Source organism: Anomaloglossus baeobatrachus, chromosome 5 (assembly GCF_048569485.1).
Source record: "Anomaloglossus baeobatrachus isolate aAnoBae1 chromosome 5, aAnoBae1.hap1, whole genome shotgun sequence".
NCBI classification, from domain to species: Eukaryota; Metazoa; Chordata; class Amphibia; order Anura; family Aromobatidae; genus Anomaloglossus; species Anomaloglossus baeobatrachus.
The window spans coordinates 560,342,955-560,364,320 of NC_134357.1; the positions used below are offsets into that span (position 1 = coordinate 560,342,955).

A 21,366-nucleotide genomic window follows, 5' to 3' on the forward strand; every position below is an offset into this window, starting at 1 on the left:
GGCGGGCCCCAGGCATAGTGAGCTGATTAACCCCGGAAGTTCCATCGCCTACACTTCCCGGGCCAGAGGCGCGCGGGGCGCGACAATCACCTCACTGCCTCGTGCTGCAGCGTCCAATGCTGCAGACGACACGGCGCGGAGGAGGACGCGTCTGAAGCTGGAGCCAGCCAGAAGAGGAGCCAGCCAGAGCAGGGCAGCGGGCACCGGAGCAGGTAAGGCAGAGCCTAAAATGTATGGGCACCTTACAGGTTAGTTGATGATCGTTGCGATGTCTCTTTTTGTCCACTATAATCATGCAAGGGGAGGCTGGGGGGTGAGAGGCTGAGGCTGGGGGAGGCTGGGAAGAGAGGGAGGCTAAGGCTGGGGGGGAGGCTGGGGGGAGAGAGAGGCTGAGAGGAGAGAGGCTGATGCTGGGGGGGGAGGCTGGGGGGAGAGTGAGAGGCTGAGGCTGGGAGGAGAGAGGCAGATGCTGGGGGAGGCTGGGAGGAGAGAGGCTGATTCTGGGGGAGGCTGATGCTGAGGGAGGCTGATGCTGAGGGAGGAGGGAGGCTGATGCTGGGGGAGGCTGGGATGAGGAAGGCTGATGCTGGGGGAGGCTGGGAGGAGGGAGGCTGATGCTGGGGGAGGCTGGGAGGAGGGAGGCTGATGCTGGGGGAGGCTGGGAGGAGGGAGGCTAATGCTGGGGGAGGTTGGGAGGAGGGAGGCTGATGCTGGGGGAGGTTGGGAGGAGGGAGGCTGAGGCTGGGGGAGGCTGGGAGGAGGGAGGCTGAGGCTGGGGGAGGCTGGGAGGAGTGAGGCTGAGGCTGGGGGAGGCTGGGAGGAGAGAGGCTGATGCTGGGGGAGGCTGATGAGGAGGGAGGCTGATGAGGAGGGAGGCTGATGCTGAGGGAGGCTGATGCTGAGGGAGGCTGATGCTGGGGGAGGCTGGGAGAAGGGAGGCTGATGCTGGGGGAGGCTGGGAGGAGGGAGGCTGATGCTGGGGGAAGCTGGGAGGAGGGAGGCTGATGCTGTGGGAGGCTGGGAGGAGGGAGGCTGATGCTGGGGGAGGCTGGGAGGAGAGAGGCTGATGCTGGGGGAGGCTGGGAGGAGAGAGGCTGATGCTGGGGGAGGCTGGGAGGAGAGAGGCTGATGCTGGGGGAGGCGGGAGGCTGATGCTGGGGGAGGCTGGGAGGAGGGAGGCTAATGCTGGGGGAGGTTGGGAGGAGGGAGGCTGATGCTGGGGGAGGTTGGGAGGAGGGAGGCTGAGGCTGGGGGAGGCTGGGAGGAGGGAGGCTGAGGCTGAGGCTGGGGGAGGCTGGGAGGAGTGAGGCTGAGGCTGGGGGAGGCTGGGAGGAGAGAGGCTGATGCTGGGGGAGGCTGGGAGGGGGAAGGTGAGGCTTGGAGGAGGGAGGCTGATGCTGAGGGAGGCTGGGAGGAGGGAGGCTGATGCTGGGGGAGGCTGGGAGGGGGAGGAGGAGGCTTGGAGGAGGGAGGCTGATGAGGAGGGAGGCTGATGCTGAGGGAGGCTGATGCTGGGGGAGGCTGGGAGAAGGGAGGCTGATGCTGGGGGAGGCTGGGAGGAGGGAGGCTGATGCTGGGGGAAGCTGGGAGGAGGGAGGCTGATGCTGTGGGAGGATGGGAGGAGGGAGGCTGATGCTGGGGGAGGCTGGGAGGAGAGAGGCTGATGCTGGGGGAGGCTGGGAGGAGAGAGGCTGATGCTGGGGGAGGCTGGGAGGAGAGAGGCTGATGCTGGGGGAGGCGGGAGGCTGATGCTGGGGGAGGCTGGGAGGAGGGAGGCTAATGCTGGGGGAGGTTGGGAGGAGGGAGGCTGATGCTGGGGGAGGTTGGGAGGAGGGAGGCTGAGGCTGGGAGGAGGGAGGCTGAGGCTGGGAGGAGTGAGGCTGAGGCTGGGGGAGGCTGGGAGGAGAGAGGCTGATGCTGGGGGAGGCTGGGAGGGGGAAGGTGAGGCTTGGAGGAGGGAGGCTGATGCTGAGGGAGGCTGGGAGGAGGGAGGCTGATGCTGGGGGAGGCTGGGAGGGGGAGGGGGAGGCTTGGAGGAGGGAGGCTGATGAGGAGGGAGGCTGATGCTGAGGGAGGCTGATGCTGAGGGAGGCTGATGCTGGGGGAGGCTGGGAGAAGGGAGGCTGATGCTGGGGGAGGCTGGGAGGAGGGAGGCTGATGCTGGGGGAAGCTGGGAGGAGGGAGGCTGATGCTGTGGGAGGCTGGGAGGAGGGAGGCTGATGCTGAGGGAGGCTGGGAGGAGAGAGGCTGATGCTGGGGGAGGCTGGGAGGAGAGAGGCTGATGCTGGGGGAGGCTGGGAGGAGAGAGGCTGATGCGGGAGGCTGATGCTGGGGGAGGCTGGGAGGCGGGAGGCTGATGCTGGGGGAGGCTGGGAGGCTGATGCTGGGGGAGGCTGTGAGGAGGGTGGTTGATGCTGGGGGAGGCTGGGAGGAGGGTGGCTGATGCTGGGGGAGGCTGGGAGGAGGGTGGCTGATGCTAGGGGAGGCTGGTAGGAGGGAGACTGATGCTGGGGGAGGCTGGGAGGGGGAGGCTTGGAGGAGGGAGGCTGATGAGGAGGGAGGCTGATGCTGAGGGAGGCTGATGCTGAGGGAGGCTGATGCTGGGGGAGGCTGGGAGAGGGGAGGCTGGGAGGAGGGAGGCTGATGCTGGGGGAAGCTGGGAGGAGGGAGGCTGATGCTGGGGGAGGCTGGGAGGAGAGAGGCTGATGCTGGGGGAGGCGGGAGGCTGATGCTGGGGGAGGCTGGGAGGCGGGAGGCTGATGCTGGGGGAGGCTGTGAGGAGGGTGGTTGATGCTGGGGGAGGCTGGGAGGAGGGTGGCTGATGCTGGGGGAGGCTGGGAGGAGGGTGGCTGATGCTGGGGGAGGCTGGGAGGAGGGTGGCTGATGCTGAGGGAGGCTGGGAAGAGGGTGGCTGATGCTGGGGGAGGCTGGGAAGAGGGAGGCTGATGCTGGGGGAGGCTGGGAAGAGGGAGGCTGATGCTGGGGGAGGCTGGGAAAAGGGAGGCTGATGCTGAGGGAGGCTGATGCTGGGGGAGGCTAGGAGGAGGGTGGCTGATGCTGAGGGAGGCTAGGAAGAGGGTGGCTGATGCTGGGGGAGGCTGGGAAGAGGGAGGCTGATGCTGGGGGAGGCTGGGAAGAGGGAGGCTGATGCTGGGGGAGGCTGGGAGGAGGGAGGCTGATGCTGGGGGAAGCTGGGAGCAGGGAGGCTGATGCTGGGAGGAGAGAGGCTGATGCTGGGGGAGGCTGGGAGGGGGAGGCTTGGAGGGAGGCAGCACGGTGGCTCAGTGGTTAGCACTGCAGCATTGCAGCGCTGGGGTCCTGGGTTCTAGTCCCACTAAGGACAACATCTGCAAGGAGTTTGTATGTTCTCCCCGTGTTTGCGTGGGTTTCCTCCGGGTGCTCCGGTTTCCTCCCACACTCCAAAAACATACAGACAGGGATTCTGAGATAGATTGTGAGCCCCAATGGGGACAGTGTTGCCAATGTATGTAAAGCGCTGTGGAATTAATAGCGCTATATAAATGAATAAATATTATATTATTATTATATTATTATATTGGAGGAGGGTGGCTGATGCTCAGGGAGGCTGGGAGGCTGATGCTGGGGGAGGCTTGGAGGAGGAGGGCTGGGAGGCTGGGAGGAGGGAGGCTGATGCTGGGGGAGGCTGGGAGGAGGGAGGCTGATGCTGGGGGAGGCTGGGAGGAGAGAGGCTGACGGTGGAGGAGGCTCATGCTGGGGGAGGCTGGGAGGAGAGAGGCTGATGCTGGGGTAAGCTGGGAGCAGGGAGGCTGATGCTGAGGGAGGCTGGAGGGAGAGAGGCTGATGCTGGGGGAGGCTGGGGGGAGAGAGGCTGATGCTGGGGGAGAGGCTGCTGCTGGAGGCGGGGGGAGAGAGGCTGCTGCTAGGGGAATGGGAGAGAGGGGCCAATGCTAGAGACAGAGGACAAGGGTTGAGGGATAGTGCAATGACAATATCGATGGGAGGGAGTGTAAGGACTCAGAATAAGAGGGGGGCAGCATTGGGAGCTCATTATGGAGAAGGGGCAGCATGTGTGGGCTCAGTATGGAGTGGAACAATGTAGGGGAGTCAATATCAAGAGTGGGGTAGTGTGTGTGTGTGTGTGTGTGTGTGTGTCTCAGCATAAGCGCTAGTGTGGTGGTCTTAGTATGATGAATGGGGCAGCATACAGGTGTCATTATGGAAAAGAGGAAGGCAGCATTAGGAGCTCATGGAGAGGGGCCGCATGCACGGGACACTGTGAGGAGGGGGCAGCATGCATGGGACACTGTCAGGAGGGGGCAGCATGCATGGGACACTGTGAGGAGTGGGCAGCATGCATGGGACATTGTGAGGAGGGGGCAGCATGCATGGGACATTGTGAGGAGGGGGCAGCATGCATGGGACACTGTGAGGAGGGAGCAGCATGCATGGGACATTGTGAGGAGGGGGAAGCATGCATGGGACATTGTGAGGAGGGGGCAGCATGCATGGGATATTGTGAAGAGGGAGCAGCATGCATGGGACATTGTGAGGAGGGGGCAGCATGCATGGGACACTGTGAGGAGGGAGCAGCATGCATGGGACATTGTGAGGAGGGGGAAGCATGCATGGGACATTGTGAGGAGGGGGCAGCATGCATGGGACATTGTGAGGAGGGGGCAGCATGCATGGGACATTGTGAGGAGGGGGAAGCATGCATGGGACACTGTGAGGAGGGGGCAGCATGCATGGGACACTGTGAGGAGGGGGCAGCATGCATGGGACACTGTGAGGAGGGGGCAGCATGCATGGGACACTGTGAGGAGGGGGCAGCATGCATGGGACACTGTGAGGAGGGGGCAGCATGCATGGGACACTGTGAGGAGGGGGCAGCATGCATGGGACATTGTGAGGAGGGGGCAGCATGCATGGGACATTGTGAGGAGGGGGCAGCATGCATGGGACACTGTGAGGAGGGGGCAGCATGCATGGGACACTGTGAGGAGGGAGCAGCATGCATGGGACATTGTGAGGAGGGGGAAGCATGCATGGGACATTGTGAGGAGGGGGCAGCATGCATGGGACATTGTGAGGAGGGGGCAGCATGCATGGGACATTGTGAGGAGGGGGCAGCATGCATGGGACACTGTGAGGAGGGGGCAGCATGCATGGGACACTGAGGAGGGTGCAGCATGCATGAGACATTGTGAGGAGGGGGCAGCATGCATGGGACATTGTGAGGAGGGGGCAGCATGCATGGGACACTGTGAGGAGGGGGCAGCATGCATGGGACATTGTGAGGAGGGGGCAGCATGCATGGGACATTGTGAGGAGGGGGCAGCATGCATGGGACACTGTGAGGAGGGGGCAGCATGCATGGGACACTGTGAGGAGGGGGCAGCATGCATGGGACACTGTGAGGAGGGGGCAGCATGCATGGGACACTGTGAGGAGGGCGCAGCATGCATGGGACACTGTGAGGAGGGCGCAGCATGCATGGGACACTGTGAGGAGGGGGCAGCATGCATGGGGCACTGTGAGGAGGGGGCAGCATGCATGGGACACTTTGAGGAGGGGGCAGCATGCATGGGACATTGTGAGGAGGGGGCAGCATGCATGGGACACTGTGAGGAGGGGGCAGCATGCATGGGACACTGTGAGGAGGGGGCAGCATGCATGGGACACTGTGAGGAGGGGGCAGCATGCATGGGACACTGTGAGGAGGGGGCAGCATGCATGGGACATTGTGAGGAGGGGGCAGCATGCATGGGACATTGTGAGGAGGGGGCAGCATGCATGGGACACTGTGAGGAGGGGGCAGCATGCATGGGACACTGTGAGGAGGGGGCAGCATGCATGGGACATTGTGAGGAGGAGGCAGCATGCATGGGACATTGTGAGGAGGGAGCAGCATGATGTGAGGACAATGTGCAGATCATATTTCATAATTGAGGAAGGTGTGGTGGGTATAATTTATAAGGGAGGGCAGTGTGTAGTATATTAGGGGCAGTGTGACAGTCACAGTATATAAGTGAGGATGGTGGGAATATTTTATACTCATGCTATGTTTTGATGTGCCTGTGGTGATCCCCATTGGGGGGGGTTAGTGCCCTTCATTTCTCATTGATACTTTTTAAAGTGTTTTACAGAGTAGATCTGCCTTAAACAGATGTCGTGTGCGAAAACTCAGTTTTACGTTGTCAATAAGGGGCGCGACCACTTAAAGTGCCTAGGGCAGCACGAAGGCAAAATACAGCCCTGGAGATACCCCATATGTAGTGGTAAACTACTGTTTGAACGTATGACAGGGCTTGGAAGGGAAGGGGCGCCATTTCTCTTTTTGAATGCAAAATTGTCTGGAGTCGTTAGAGAATGCCATGTCTCATTTGGAGAGCCCCTTATGTACCTAAACAGTGGAACCCCCCCATAAATTATCCCATTTTGGAAGCTACACCCCTCAAGGAATTTACCTAGATGTTCGGTGAGTATCTTGAAACCCCAGGTGCTTCACAGATATTTATAACGTTGAGCTGGGAAAAAGAAAAAAAAACGTTACCACAAAAATATTGCTTTAACCCCAAGTGTTTTCATTTTTACAATGTTAACAATAGAAAATGTACCATATAATTTGTTGAGCAATGTCTTCTGAGTATAGGGATACTCTGTATGTGGTCGGAAACTATTGTTTGAGTGTATGGTAGGTCTCAGAATTAGATTTACCACTTGTCTACTTTACATCAGCGCAATTTTTGAAACTACATTTTTTGGGGTTAGGAAGTTAGAAGGGTTCAAAGTTCATCAGCAATTTCCCATTTTGTCAACAAAATTTGCAAAATCAAATTTTTAGGCACCACATCACATTTGAAGTGACTTTGATTGGCCTAGGTGACAAAAAATACCCAAAAGTGACACCATTCTAAAAACTGCACCCTTTAGAGTACTCAAAACCACATGCTTGAAGTTTATTATTCAGGTGCTTCACAGGAACTAAAGCGATGGGGTATGAAAAAAATAAAAATGATCATTTTACTTAAAAATGTTGCTCTAGATCCAATTTATTCACTTTTAGAGAAAATAACAACAAAATGGACCCCAAAATGTGTTGCCCAGTTTCTTCTGAGTGCGCTGATACCTCACATGTGGTCAGAAACCTCTGTTTAGACAAATGGGAGGGCCAGAAACAGAAGGAGCAATATGTGAATTTTGGAATGCAAATCAGGCAGAAATAGATTGCGGGCAGCATGTCACATTTGTAGAGCCCCTAAGATACCTAAACAGCAGAAACCCCCCACAAGTGACACCATTTTGGAAACTAGACCCCTCAAGGAATTTATCTAGATGTTTGGTGAGCACTTTGAACCCCCGTGTGCTTTACAGAAGTTTATAATGTTGAGCTGTGAAAATAAAAAAAAATACATTTTTACCACAAAATTGTTACTTCAACCAGGTAGCTTTTATTTTTTTTACAAGTGTAACAGGAACTAACGCACCAAAAAATACGTTGTGCAATTTCTCCTGAGTACGCTGATACTTTACATGTGGTGGAAATCAACTGTTTGGGCACACGGCAGGGCTCGGAAGGGAAGGAGTGCCATTTGACTGCAAAATTGCCTGAAATTATTATTATTGTCATGTTTGAAGAGCCCCTAAGGTGCCTAAACAGTGGAGCATCCCCCACAAGTGACCCCATTCTGGAAACAAGTCACCTCAAGGCTTTTATTCAGGGGTATAGTGAGCATTTTGGATCCACGAGTACTTCACAGAATTTAACCTTTGGTTGCCAAATTGAAAATTTTAATTTTTGTTTTTTCACAAAAATGTTGCTTTCGCGCCAAATTTCTCACTTTTGTGAGTCAACACCAAAAAGTGGACCCCACAGTTTGTTATCCAATTTCTTATGAGTGCAGGGATACTCCATATGTGGTCAAAAACCTGTTTGGACAACTGGGAGGGCTTGGAATGGAAGGAGCACCATTTGAATTTTGGAACAATTTAAATAAATTGTGGGCACCATGTTGCATTTCCAGGGCCCCTAAAGGTACCTATACAGCAGAAACCCCCACAAGTGACCCCATTTTGGAAACTAGACCCCTCAAGGATTGTATTCAGGGGTATAGGGAACATTTTGAATCTACAGGTACTTCACAAAAATGTTGCTGTAGTGCCAAATTTCTCACTTTTAGGCTATGTACCCACGATCTGTTGACACCTCGTCTAGTACACAGTACCAGCACTCCTGTGGAGATTTGAGTGTTGTCCACAGGAAAATGCAGCTGCCCGTGGCCACAATCCGGGTTCATGGTGCTGCGGACTTCAGCTCTATTTTACCCGCAGAGCACACTCTAGTCTTCGCAGCATAAATTGATATGCTGAGGCTCAGGAAGCCGTGCCGCAGGTCAGTTTATGCTGCGGAGAGAAGAATCACAGTGGTTAGGGGATTTGAAGAAATCATTCCACTGTGCTTGTACTGTACAACACAGCATTATGGAGCGAAAACCTTCTGCGTCCAAAACACTGCAAACCCTGATCGTGGGCACGTAGCCTGAAAAGCTAGGATGGATGTCAAACACATATATAATGTCCCAACCCCCTACATATTCTAAGCTGGCACCCTTTAGTGACGTTCATGTGGCACTAAAGAGTGCTTAGCCTTGTATTAGCCAAAACAATAAATTAAAATAAAGGACGTCGGGTCCCCCCCATTTTTGAAAGCCAGCTAGCGTAAAGTAGACTGCAGGCCACAGCTGACAGCTTCACCTTGGCTGGTAATTCAAAATGGAGGTCATCCCTGGCTGTTTTTTAATTATTTATAATTAATTAAACGTGAGGTCCCCCCCAAATTGGATAGCCAGCCAACGTGAAGCTGACAGATGGGTTCTGTTATTCTCAGGGTGGGAAGAGTCATGGTTATTGGACTCTTCCCATCTTAAAAATAGCAGGCGGCAGCCGTCCCAGAAGTGGCACATCCATTAGATGCGCCGATCCTGGTGCTTCGCAACAGATTTTCCCATTGCCCTGGTGCAGTCAAAAACAGGGTAATATATAAGGTTGATACCAGTTGTGTAATGTCACATGGCATCAAGCCCAGCGGTTAGTGACGTCATGGCGACTATCAGATACCCGACATCACTAACTGTTAGTAATAAAAAAAATAGACAAAAAAATTATATTTGAAAAAACACTCCCCAACACATTCCCTCATTCAACAATTTATTGAAAAGAAAAGAAAAAATCCAGTCTGCCGCAATACATTTTAGAGGTCCCTCGGCGATTCTGGACCTTCCAAAATATGGGGTATGCTCAGTGAATGTATCTCTCATTTTCTGGAAGATCAGACCCTCCATGTGAGGAGTGGTGGGTGCACCCACTCTCCCTGGGTCCACCGCTCGGCCGTGAGCTCAGCGTTACTGAAGGCGGAAAGCTGGCTGAGAGCTGCTCTCTGTGCATGTGGCCAGCATCTATTGTGAAGGAGGAGGAGGAATCGCGGGGGATCAACGTTGTGCAAGTTACAGAGAACACTGGGGAACATCGGGGAGTTATAGGGGGTGACACATGCGACAGAAATCAAAGGAGGAGGATGAATGCTGCCTTCGCGCTGGTCGTGCGCACTGCTATCTTGGATTATGGAGAGGTGGTCGGGGGGACACTTTGGCGACACCGAGGGCCAGGGGAGGAGATTTATCTCCCATGTGACATGTTTGATCATGGCAGGTGGGAGACGAATCATTTATTACCGGCACCGCCATTTACTGTAACGTGACCATTGCTATAACGGTGTACACTGATGATCACATGACCGGGGACCGGAAAAAAACAGGCTGAATCAAGATCTCCAGGCTCCTGGCTACCCCCGGTAGCTGAAACCCCGGAGATTTTCCAACGCTGGTAGGCACTATTTACTTTTTTCTGCCTGCTGTTTATAAACAGCGGATCAGAATAAGTACCCTCTTTTGCCATCGTTTATCTACGTAAGGCTGTCGTAATGGGGTTAATTTCTGATTTTTTTAATCAAATTTTTTTAATGTTTTTAACTTTTTCACTTAAAGCCCTGTCACACACACAGATAAATCTGTGGCAGATCTGTGGCAGATCTGTGGCAGATCTGTGGCAGATCTGTGGCAGATCTGTGGCAGATCTGTGGTTGCAGTGAAAATGTGGACAATCAGTGCCAGGTTTGTGGCCGTGTACAAATGGAACAATATGTCCATGATTTTACTACAACCACAGATCTGCCAAAGATTTATCTCTGTGTGTGACGGGGCCTTAAGTCCCTAAATAGGACTTCAACTTTTATTGCTCTGATCACTGGTATATTGTATTGTAATGCATCAGCATTGCAATACATCATACCTATCAGTGCTACACTGACACAAGCCTCTGAGATCATGCTAAGGGCATTATCTCAGAGGCTTGCTTTAGCTGGATGACCCAGAAGTCATCATGAATTTGTTACGATGACCTCGGGTTGCCATGACAATGATTGGGCCCCCACGATCACCCCTCATGGGGGTTCTGATACTTGGGAGAGGGAGTGCACTCCCTCTTGTAACCCCTAAATGCAACAATCACTATTAATCACAACATTTATGGGGTTCAACAACCCAGGGTGCTGCAAGCATCACTCTTGGCTGTGAGAGCTGGGGCTCAGCTGTCATATACGCTGAGCTCCCAGCAACAATAATTCTTGTGTTCTGCGCAATTGCCATGATGCAACCATACGTCATATGTCCAACTCAAACTGCTTGTACTCACCCACAAAGCTCTGCACAGTGCGGCACCCCCCTAAACCTCCACCCTCCTCTCTATCTATTACCCCACCCGTTCTCTACGCTCTGCAAAAGACTAACATCCCCACTAATTCGAACCTCCCACTCCCAACTCCAAGACTTCTCCCGAGCTGCACCAATCCTCTGGAATGCTCTACCCCAAGAAGCTAGGACAAATCACAACGTACTCAGCTTCAGACGCTCCCTAAAAACGCATATTTCTCTATCGTTTCATTGAGGGACACAGGACCATGGGGTGTATGCTACTGTGACTAGGAGGCTGACACTAAGTAGACATAAAAAGATTTAGCTCCTCCCTAGCAGTGTACACCCTGAGCCGGAGGCGGATCTATGCCAGATTTTTGCTTAGTGTTTGAACACGGCGTCGCTCAGCCCTCTCATTCTCTATTTTTGTCTTGCATGCAGGGTCAAGTCTCTGCAACAGAGAGCACCCCTCGCCTGCTCCATCCCTCCGGGTACTGTCCCCAGGGGTGTTGAGGCTAGAGAAGTCAGGCCCTCTCCCCCTCCATCTCTACGGTACCGTCCCTGGGGCTGCTTGGGGTCGAGCGTTTTTTTAAGGGCACACTCCCCGTCCTCCCCTACGGTACCATCCCAGGGGTGTTTCTGGTGGAGGCAGCAAGGGCTCTCTGCACCTTCCTGGCTTTCCCATCCAGGACCCGGTGAGAGGATCGCAGGCTCGGCAGCGCAGAAGTGTTCAGCAGCACCATGCCTCCCCAGCGTTTCTTTCCACCCTGGGCCCAGGCAGAGGATTGTGGTCACTGCAGCGCAGGAGCGCTCTGCAGTGTTTTCAGCTTCCCAGCGTACCCCCCTGGTGTCACCCAGGGGCGTATAGCACTCACCGCCAGGCACAGCATCAGAGGATGGGACCGAAAATCGTAGCGAAGCCGACAGGACGCAGGTAAGACCTTTCCCCTCCGCAGCGCTGCGCTCCCGGGCACCCGCCCTCTAATTGAGTCCCCGGTCTGGACCTACCTCAGGCCTGAGCGCCCCGCCCCCCGTTCGCGCGTGTGCTCTTCCAGGCATGCCCCCCGCAAGTTCTGCCCGGATACAGGCCGGCCAGCCCCCCTGCACACCTCCCAGCATAAAAAAAAAAAAAAGAAAAAGCCCGCGTTTTTGCCTGCAACGGCTCACCTCCTCGGCGGGAAGCAGGCCTGTTGGCAGCAGCTTCTGCTGATCCGCTAGTGCCGTCCACACTGCTCTGAAACCTCTGCTGACCTGGGAAGGACACAGGACCAGGGTGAGTGCTGCTCCTGCTTAGGACCAGTCTACATCTTACTTCTCTTTTCTCTTCTTTTTCTCCTATCTCCTGTCTCCTCCCTAGTGTCACTAGTGAGAGTCTCCTGAGAACCATGCCTAATTCTAAGTCATCCCGATCCAAACAGGCCCTCTTTATAATGTATTTTGCGTGCACAGCCTGCAAGGAAAAATTCTTCCAAGGCCAGGCTACGTCCCTCTGCTCGGCTTGCGTCCCAGACCCCCAGCCCACGCAGATTGCCCCAGACGCCGCCAGCAACCCCGTCGCTGCCGCTACTGCAGCAGTACAGGACACCCCGAGCACCAATGCGATCCCTCCCCCGGAGTGGTTGACCTCTCTGTCTCAGTCGGTGGACTCTCTTTCAAGGGCGTCACTGACCATCGCGCAAGTGTTACAGTTACTTCCCACGCCCGACCATGCCACCCTGGTCCAACCGGCTCAGGACGACAGTCAGTCTGATCCAGACCCTACTACTGGAGCGCAGAAGCGGACCCGCAGGACCTCCTCTTCAAGTTCCTTCCAGAGGTCCCTCTCACCTCCAGGGCCCGAGTGCTACTCGTCCCCGGGACCGTCCGACCTTTCAGAAGAGTTGAACGCAGCCTCGCTGATGGATTCAGATCAGACGGACGACATCAGACGTATGGTGGATAGTCTGGTCGAAGCGGTAAATCAAACGCTGAAGCTCCAGACGGACTCCGTTGCCACCCAGACCTCGCATGTTTTTTTCAAACGGATCAAGCGAGCACACAGGCAATTCTGTGACCACCCAGAATTTGCTGAAATTCTACACAAGCACAGGCAACAACCGGCCAAGATAATCAACAATGGTAAGTTGATTGATTTACATTATCCCTTCCCTGAGGAACTCAGGAAGGAATGGGCAGGCTTGCCGGTGGTCGACCCTCCTGTCGTCACACACAGTACTATCTCTCCCGCACGGGGCATCGCTCTGTGACGCCACGGATCGGAACACCGAGAGTTTCGACCGTTCGGCCTTTGAAGCGACGGGCGCGGTCCTTTCACCCACTTTCGCCGCCGTCTGGGTCGCAAAGGCCATGGTGTCCTGGGCCAATACTCTCCGCAGGGGTCTTCGCTCTGGGTCGAGCAATCCTGAGTTCTTCAACATTGCGGCACAGATTGCTCTAGCGGGTGAGTACATAATCAACGCATCTCTGTCAGCAGCCAACTGCGCAGCGCAAGCAGCTAGCAACACGGTGGCCATCCGTCAGGCGATCTGGCTCAGAGCCTGGAATGCGGACGCGGCCTCTAAGAAATCACTTACCGCCCTCCCCTTTGCAGGAGGTCATCTGTTTGGGGACAGACTGGATCAGATTATCGCCGAGGCCACAGGAGGTAAGAGCACCTCTCTTCCACAGCTGAGACCAAGGCGTATCCCACGTCGCCGTCCAACACCAAGGTTCCAGTCCTTTCGCAGCTTCAGCTCCCCAACACATCCTAAGAGAAACAGGAAGAATCTGTCCTTCAAAACAAACCGTTCCTGGGGTTCTAGGCCATGCCAGCCAGCCAAGTCGACATCCAGATCACAGCGCTACCCCCGCTAAATGAGTCGTGGTCTTCGCGTGCCAGCGCGGATCAGGTGGGGGGCCGCCTGTCTCACTTCCGACACGTCTGGCTGCTTTTGATCACGGACGCCTGGGTCAGAGAACTTCTAGACTCAGGGTACAAAATAGAGTTCTCATCAATTCCACCAGGTCGCTTTTTCCTCTCCCATCCTCCCGAGTCAGACGCGCGAGCTCGCCCCTTTTTTCACGCCATCGATTCTCTTCTCCATTCACGGGTCGTAATTCCAGTTCCAACTTCGGACCGATTCAGGGGAGTCTACTTAAATCTTTTCATTGTCCCCAAGAAAGATGGCACGGTGCGTCCTGTTCTCGACCTCAAACTTCTCAACAGATATGTCAGACCCCGGAAGTTTCGCATGGAATCGCTCCGATCTGTGATTGCCTCCATGGAGGTCGGCGAATTCCTCACTTCTCTGGACATACAGGACGCATATCTGCACATCCCGATTGCCCAACAGCACCAGAAATTCCTGCGCTTTGCAATAGCAGAAGATCATTATCAGTTTACTGCTCTACCCTTCGGCCTCGCGTCTGCACCACGAGTATTTACAAAGGTCATGGCGGCTGCCATGTCTCTCCTGCACTACAGAGGGGTTTTGGTGATTCCATACCTGGATGACTTGTTGATCAAGGGCTCTTCTTTTGACGACTGTCTCCTAAGTGTTCAGGTCACCATCGATACTCTGTCCCGACTCGGCTGGCTCACTAATCGGAAGAAGTCCTCTCTGACCCCGGCCCGCAGGATTGCCTTCCTAGGCATGGAGTTCGATACCATCCGAGGACGCGTGTCCCTCCCGCAAGAAAAGATTGTCTCCCTCCAGAGAGACCTCCAGATCCTCCGTCACTCCAAGGTGGTGTCCATACGTTTTGGCATGAGAGTCCTCGGCCGGATGGTGGCGGCAATAGAGGCGGTTCCGTTTGCCCGCTTTCACCTTCGTCCCCTTCAGCTAACACTGCTCAACAAATGGGACAAATCTCTATTTACCTTGGATCACAGAATCCATTTGTCTCCGGAACCCCGCCGCTCGCTTCTATGGTGGACCAACGGCCCAAATCTCTCCAGAAGAATGTCATTCATACCGGTACACTGGCAGACAGTCACCACCAATGCCAGTCTTCTGGGCTGGGGAGCGGTGTTCCATCAACACACGGCTCACGGTCGGTGGTCCTCCCAGGAGAGCCGGCTCCCTATCAACGTTTTAGAGATCAGAGCTGTTCTCCAAGCCCTACAGAATTTTCAGCCCTTCATACAGGGATCGCCAATCAGGATCCAGTCGGACAACGCCACAGCAGTGGCATACATCAATCACCAGGGCGGCACAAGGAGCGTCATGGCGATGAGAGAGGTGAAGAAAATCATACAGTGGGGAGAGTCTCACCACTCCAGGATTTCCACAGTACATATTCCAGGCGTGGAGAATTGGGCAGCTGACTACCTCAGCAGGCAAGGTCTGGCATCGGGCGAATGGTCCCTCAACAGGGAGGTTTTCGAACAGATCTGCCACAGATGGGGGACTCCGGATGTGGACCTGATGGCCTCTCAGTTCAACAATCAAGTTCCACAGTTCATCTCCTGTTACCATGACCAGCGAGCGCTAGGAGTCGACGCTCTCATCCTCCCGTGGAATCAGTTTAGACTATCCTTCATCTTCCCACCACTTCCACTGATCCCAAGAGTCCTCAAGAAAATCAAAGCAGAGGGTATCCCAGTGATTCTCATTGCCCCTGAATGGCCCAGGTGAGCGTGGTTCGCAGAACTCACGCAGCTCATCGCAGACACCCCATGGCGGCTCCCAGATAGTCCGGACCTGCTGTCTCAAGGTCCTCTCTTCCATCAAGGTTCAGGGGTTCTCAATGATGGCATGGCCGTTGAATCCTGGCTACTAGCCCAGGCTGGCTTTGCCCCGCAGGTGATACAGACTATGGTCAGGGCTCGAAAGCCTTCGTCTTCAAACATCTATTACCGCACTTGGAAGGCCTTCCTTCAATGGTGCGAGGTCAATGGCAACTCATCTCCGCTGGCTCTGTCACTCCCAGTGTTACTGGCCTTCCTACAGTCAGGCTTACAGGCGGGTCTCTCGCTGGCAACTCTCAAAGGGCAGATGTCGGCTCTGTCTGTCCTTTTCCAGAGAAATTTAGCATCTTGTCCACAAGTCAAGACGTTCATCCAAGGAGTCGCCCATCTAGCACCGCCATATCGTTCCCTGCTAGAACCATGGGACCTCAATCTGGTTCTAGGGTCCCTACAATTAGCTCCATTCGAACCTCTAAAAGAATCCTCAATGTCACACCTATTCTGGAAGGTGACTTTTTTGGTGGCAGTCACATCAATCAGGAGAACGTCTGAGCTGGCAGGTCTCTCATGCCGGTCACTTTTTCTTGTTTTCCACCAGGACAAGGTTGTCCTGCGCCCTTCTCCTGCTTTCCTGCCGAAAGTAGTATCTCCTTTTCATCTGAATGAGGAGATCGTGCTTCCATCCTTCTGTCCAGCCCCCACTCGCTCCATGGAAACGTCACTACATACACTGGACCTAGTGCGAGCTCTCAGGACTTACATCTCGAGAACTGCGCCTTTCCGCAAATCGGACAGCCTGTTCGTCCTGCCTACTGGGCCCAAGAGGGGCATGCCGGCGTCCAAGACTACCATTGCAAGATGGATCAGGTCGGCCATATCAGAGGCCTACAGGATTAGAGACAAGTCTCCTCCGAGGGGAGTAAAAGCCCATTCCATCCGCGCAGTTGGGGCATCTTGGGCAATCAGACACCAGGCGTCAGCCGAACAAGTCTGCAAAGCTGCCACGTGGTCCAGCCTTCATACCTTTACCAGGTTTTACAAGGTGCACACCCAGGCGTCAGCGGATGCCTGCCTTGGAGAAAGGTGTTGCAGGCGGCCGTCGCACACTTATAAAAAAGCGGTACACTTTTGGACTGAGCATTCTCAAAGAGTTTTGATTTGTTATGGATCTGTGTGATTGCTCCTGTACCCACCCAGGGACTGCTTTTGGACGTCCCATGGTCCTGTGTCCCCCAATGAAACGATAGAGAAAGAAGGATTTTTGTGTACTCACCGTAAATTCTTTCTCTGAGTCTTCATTGGGGGACACAGCACCCACTCTGTTTGGATATTGGGTTGCTCTTAGTTTGCCGGTTGTTACTGATTCTTCACGGGACCACGTTGATTTGTACCCGGCGTATTTATATATATATATATATATATATATATATATATTTATATATATATATATATATATATATATATATATATATATATAAGATAATGTGTTCTACACGTGTTTCTTGTTATTACCTTGATTAGTTATGGTTGTTCAGGTTTCTCCTACTACTGCTTGTACACTAAACTGGCGTACATCCGCCTCCGGCTCAGGGTGTACACTGCTAGGGAGGAGCTAACTCTTTTTATGTCTACTTAGTGTCAGCCTCCTAGTCACAGCAGCATACACCCCATGGTCCTGTGTCCCCCAATGAAGACTCAGAGAAAGAGATTTTACGGTGACTACACAAAAATCCTTCTTTTTAGGGAGGCCTATCACACTCCCTAGCCGAACTAAATTCATAGTCCCTCCACGCTTTCTCAGAACATAACCCCATGTCAAACTCCATGACATTTAAATGCATCTCAAGGCTCTGGCCAACTGGTCCAGGCATCCATTATCTATCCCCCATTTCCTTGAGAAGGCTGGACTCTCATCGTAAATAAGCACTTGTACCTTGCCCCCCCCCCCCCCCCCATTTAATTGTAGATTGTAAGCTCTCACGAGCAGGCTTGTCTTTTTTCCTTACTCCAATTATTGTATTTTCTATAACTGTTATTTGTTTGTATATGAACCTCCTGAATTGTAAAGCGCTGCGGAATATGTTGGAGCGATAGAAATAAAGATTTTTTATTATTATTATTATTATTATAGTCCCAAACCACTTACCAACCAGGGGGTATGAGTACGTCATAGGTCGTGAAGGGGTTAAAGAATAAATAATTATGTTTAGAAGAAAAGTGACTTCAAGAACTAAAGATTCTTTAATTTCTGGTGTATATATTTACTCAAATTGTTGAGATGTTAAGAAAGACATTCTATGGCTATATATGTTATAGGCCTTGGATTGCTTGACCACGCCTCAGCTTGTGCCCCATGTACTGTTGTGACCTGTTGGCCAGCTGCCGCAGGCACAGTGACTGCCCAGAAAGTGGTACCTGGTGACTACCTGCTGCCAAGCTTAACCTCACCATCAGAGGCTCTAGCAAAAACAAGGTAGTCGCTTAGTTATGCCCCTTCGAAGTAAACCAGGCCTCGTGGCACAGTGGGTCATTACCCACCAGCATCACAGTAAGATCAGGCTATGGACCCTATTGGCAATTCTGGACACAGAGATTTCAAAACCCTTGTGCAACTCCTTATGAGTAGGTATGCTCTCAAAGTGAGTGTCAACATCCAATAAGGTAGGCTATCTACGTGGTAGCAACACAGCTACATGGTCTGTCTGCTCCTATATCCACCCTGCCATCCACTTCCATGTCTGACCAACTCTCCCAGAAGGATCTACCTAAGGCCTCACTTTCTGGATGTTTGGCTAAGCTCCAGCTTCCACTTCCATCCCGCTATGATGGGGATCCCAATGAGCGCAGCAGATCCATAAATCAATGTCAGATCCACTTTACAAACCATGCCATCTCTCCCTTTCTGACATATCTAAGGTATTGTTTATGGTTTTTTTACTGTCTGGATTATCTCTGGCCTGGGCAAACCATTTGGGAGCATGGTGGACCGGAAATTCACATTGCTGGAAGGTTCTTGGAGATGTTTTGGACAGTATTCAACCCTCCAGGTCACACCTCAACTACTTTGTCCCTCTTGTCTCTGAAGCATAGCACACACACTCTGGCTCAGTACGCCTTGCGCTTCCGTACCTTGGCTGGCATGGAATGAAGAGGTCCTGGTAGTGACCTTCGGTCAGGGCCCGTCCAGCCGTATCAAGGACAAGTTGTCCAAAGAATGTTTTCCCAGAACTCTGCTGGGTTTTTAAGATTTTTTTTAGCAATGTTCAATGTAGCCGTCTTATTCTTGAGGCTTATGAGTGGCTTGCACCCTCTGTATTTTCTTACATGGAGTCTTTTCTTTATGGTAGATTTGGATATTGATACGCCAACATCCTGGAGAGTGTTGTTCACTTGGTTGGATGTCGTGAAGGGGTTTCTCTTCACCATGGAAATTATTCTGCCATCATCCACCACTGTTGTCTTCGATGGGCGTCCAGGTCTTTTTGCACTGCTAAGGTCACCAGAGCTTTCTTTCTAATCATAACACTTAGAAGAAGGGATAAAGGGAAAAGTGTCAGGGAGCCTAGTCCTAACCTTGCACAACCTAGTAAATATGCCTATTTGGCTGATATTGGGGATGCAGGGCCAGGATTAAAATCACTACAGCAGGATGTTATTCCTCACAACTGGAAAATGGGTGCTATAGAAAGGAAGTAAGAGTGCAGCAAAGGCGAGACAGATGTTGGTGATAGGGTTCTCTTTAATTAGGTGGACAGACAGGGTCATCTGTCGCATAGACTGTGAATACCGAACAGTGTGTTGTCTGCAGGGTGCTCGGGTTTGGCATATTGTGGATTGGATAGACGGATTGCTGGGTTGGGCTGGGGAAAACCCAGTGGTCATGGTGCACATTGGCACTACTGACAAGGTTAGAGGGAGGTGGAAGGTCCTTAAAAATTCTTACAGGGAATTAGGAGAGAAGCTGAAGTCCAGGACCTCCAAGGTGGTGTTTTCAAAAACACTATCGGTGCCACGAGCGTCACTAGATAGACAGCTGGATCATACGCAGATAAATACGTGACTTAAACATTAGTGCAGGAAGGAGGGGTTTGGGTTTTCAAAGAGAACTGGACCGACTTCTCTGTCAGCTACAGGCTCTACGGTAGGGATCTCACCTGCACCTCAATGGAGAGGATGCAGCTGTGCTGGGGGAATATATGGTCAGACAGATGGAGGAGCTTTTAAACTAGCATATAGGGAGAGGGAGGGTAGTTGTGCAAAAAAGATAATAGATATAGTAGACAGAGAGAGTGAGACAGTAGGGATCAAGGCAGTTTTAACGGAGACAGGGACAGGCAAGGAAAGTTGGGATATGAGGAGTAAGAAAGGTGTTAATAGTATTAAATATCTGCTGGCAAATGCAAGAAATCTTGTGAACAAAATTAATGAATTGGAGACTCTTATGTCATCCACGAATTATGATGTGGTGGAAATTACGGAAACCTGACTGGATGAGAGCCATGACTGGGTAACAAATGTAGAGGGTTACACCACATTAAGAAAGGACAGGAAAGACAAAAGAGGTGGAAGCATGTGTACAGTTAGCAAATCTAACTTAAGACCTGTGCTCAATGACAACATTGGGAGGAGCTGCAACAATGTACAGTCAATATGGGTAAATACACGGGAAAGGCAATAATGGAATGCTGCTAATTAGTTTGCTATAAGCTTCCTAACATACCTGAACAGGTAGAGGGTGAAATGCTGCAACAAATTAAAAAGTCAGCTAATAATAATAATAATAATAATCGGATCCTTATTATGGGGGATTTCAACTATCCAGACATTCTTTGGGACATAAAATCTTCGGGTTGTGCTAAAAGCTGCAAGTTATTATCTACAATTTAAGACAATTACATCTCTCAGATGGTAGATCAACTGACCAGAAGAGATAATTTTCTGGATTTGTCCTGTCAAATTGACCAGATATAATTTCAGATGTACGAGTCCTGGAGCACTTGGGCAGCAGTGACCATAATATGGTAAGTTTCGATGTAATAGTCAATAAACATTGTGCCTGGGAGATGTAACGGGGGTAATAACGGAGACCACACCAGGTTGTCTTTAACAGTCTTTACTCACTGTGGACCCAGGGGTTACTGGTTCAGGTCCCTTGGAGGACCAGTGCCAATGTAGTGACTCAGGTTGCTTTGTCCCCGGCACTCTCTGTTGATTGGGTCCCTGTAGCGTGGAGTGTTTTGGGGCCTTGACTGTCCCTATTGGGGTACAGTCTCCTTCTCCGTACGGCGAACAGTGCGGACCCTGCGGGGAGGTAAGTGTCCGAACCCCGATCCTATTTTATTGCTGATGCACCCGGATTATTTGGTTCGGTGAAGGTGTCCTCACTGGGCAGGTATCTGCCAAACAGTATAAAACTTGCGCTTGACCTAGGGCCCTGTGTCCCGTTCATGCTCCGGTCACAGCGGTATCTCCGGTACCCGTCCTGGCGACCTCTCTCCTGTGCCCCCGGGGTCACCGTTACATAGACCCAGCTCAGGCACGTCCGCACACCTCTCCTGTGTGCTACTTTCTCTAACTGACTACTGACTGACTGCTGACCACCAGGCTAGCTATACCCAGTGACTCGTTCCCATGGCGACCATCCCCTTCCATGGTTAACCCTCCATGCCCAGTGTGGAGTGAAGAACTAAGATTTTGGTTGTGTTTTAGTATAATCAGCATTGGTACTCCAGGTCCCAGGGGGTAGGTCCTGCATCCCCAAGAGGATGCAGTTCCCTGTAGTGCCCTGAGAGTCTCAGGGGTGCTACACCAGGATGGGGGGAAACATGCCAGGATGTGGGAAACATGCCAGGATGGGGGTACATGAACATGGCAGAATGGGGGAAACATTTAGCAGGAAGGGGAACATGCCAAGAAGGGTGACATTTACCAGGATGGGGGTACATTTACCAGGATGGGGGAACATGC

General features: G+C 52.6%; 1 protein-coding gene across 1 annotated transcript in view; it reads left to right on the forward strand.

Moving 5' to 3' along the window:
• The window catches only part of LOC142313009 (uncharacterized), a 289,249-nt gene that overhangs the window by 257,083 nt on the left and 10,800 nt on the right, over window positions 1-21,366 (forward strand). Inside the window, exons 24-26 of the mRNA XM_075351996.1 lie at window positions 12,180-12,848; window positions 13,204-13,374; window positions 20,365-20,420. Of these exons, the coding sequence (XP_075208111.1) occupies window positions 12,180-12,848; window positions 13,204-13,374; window positions 20,365-20,420 (896 nt within the window). The remainder of the gene's footprint in view (window positions 1-12,179; window positions 12,849-13,203; window positions 13,375-20,364; window positions 20,421-21,366) is intronic.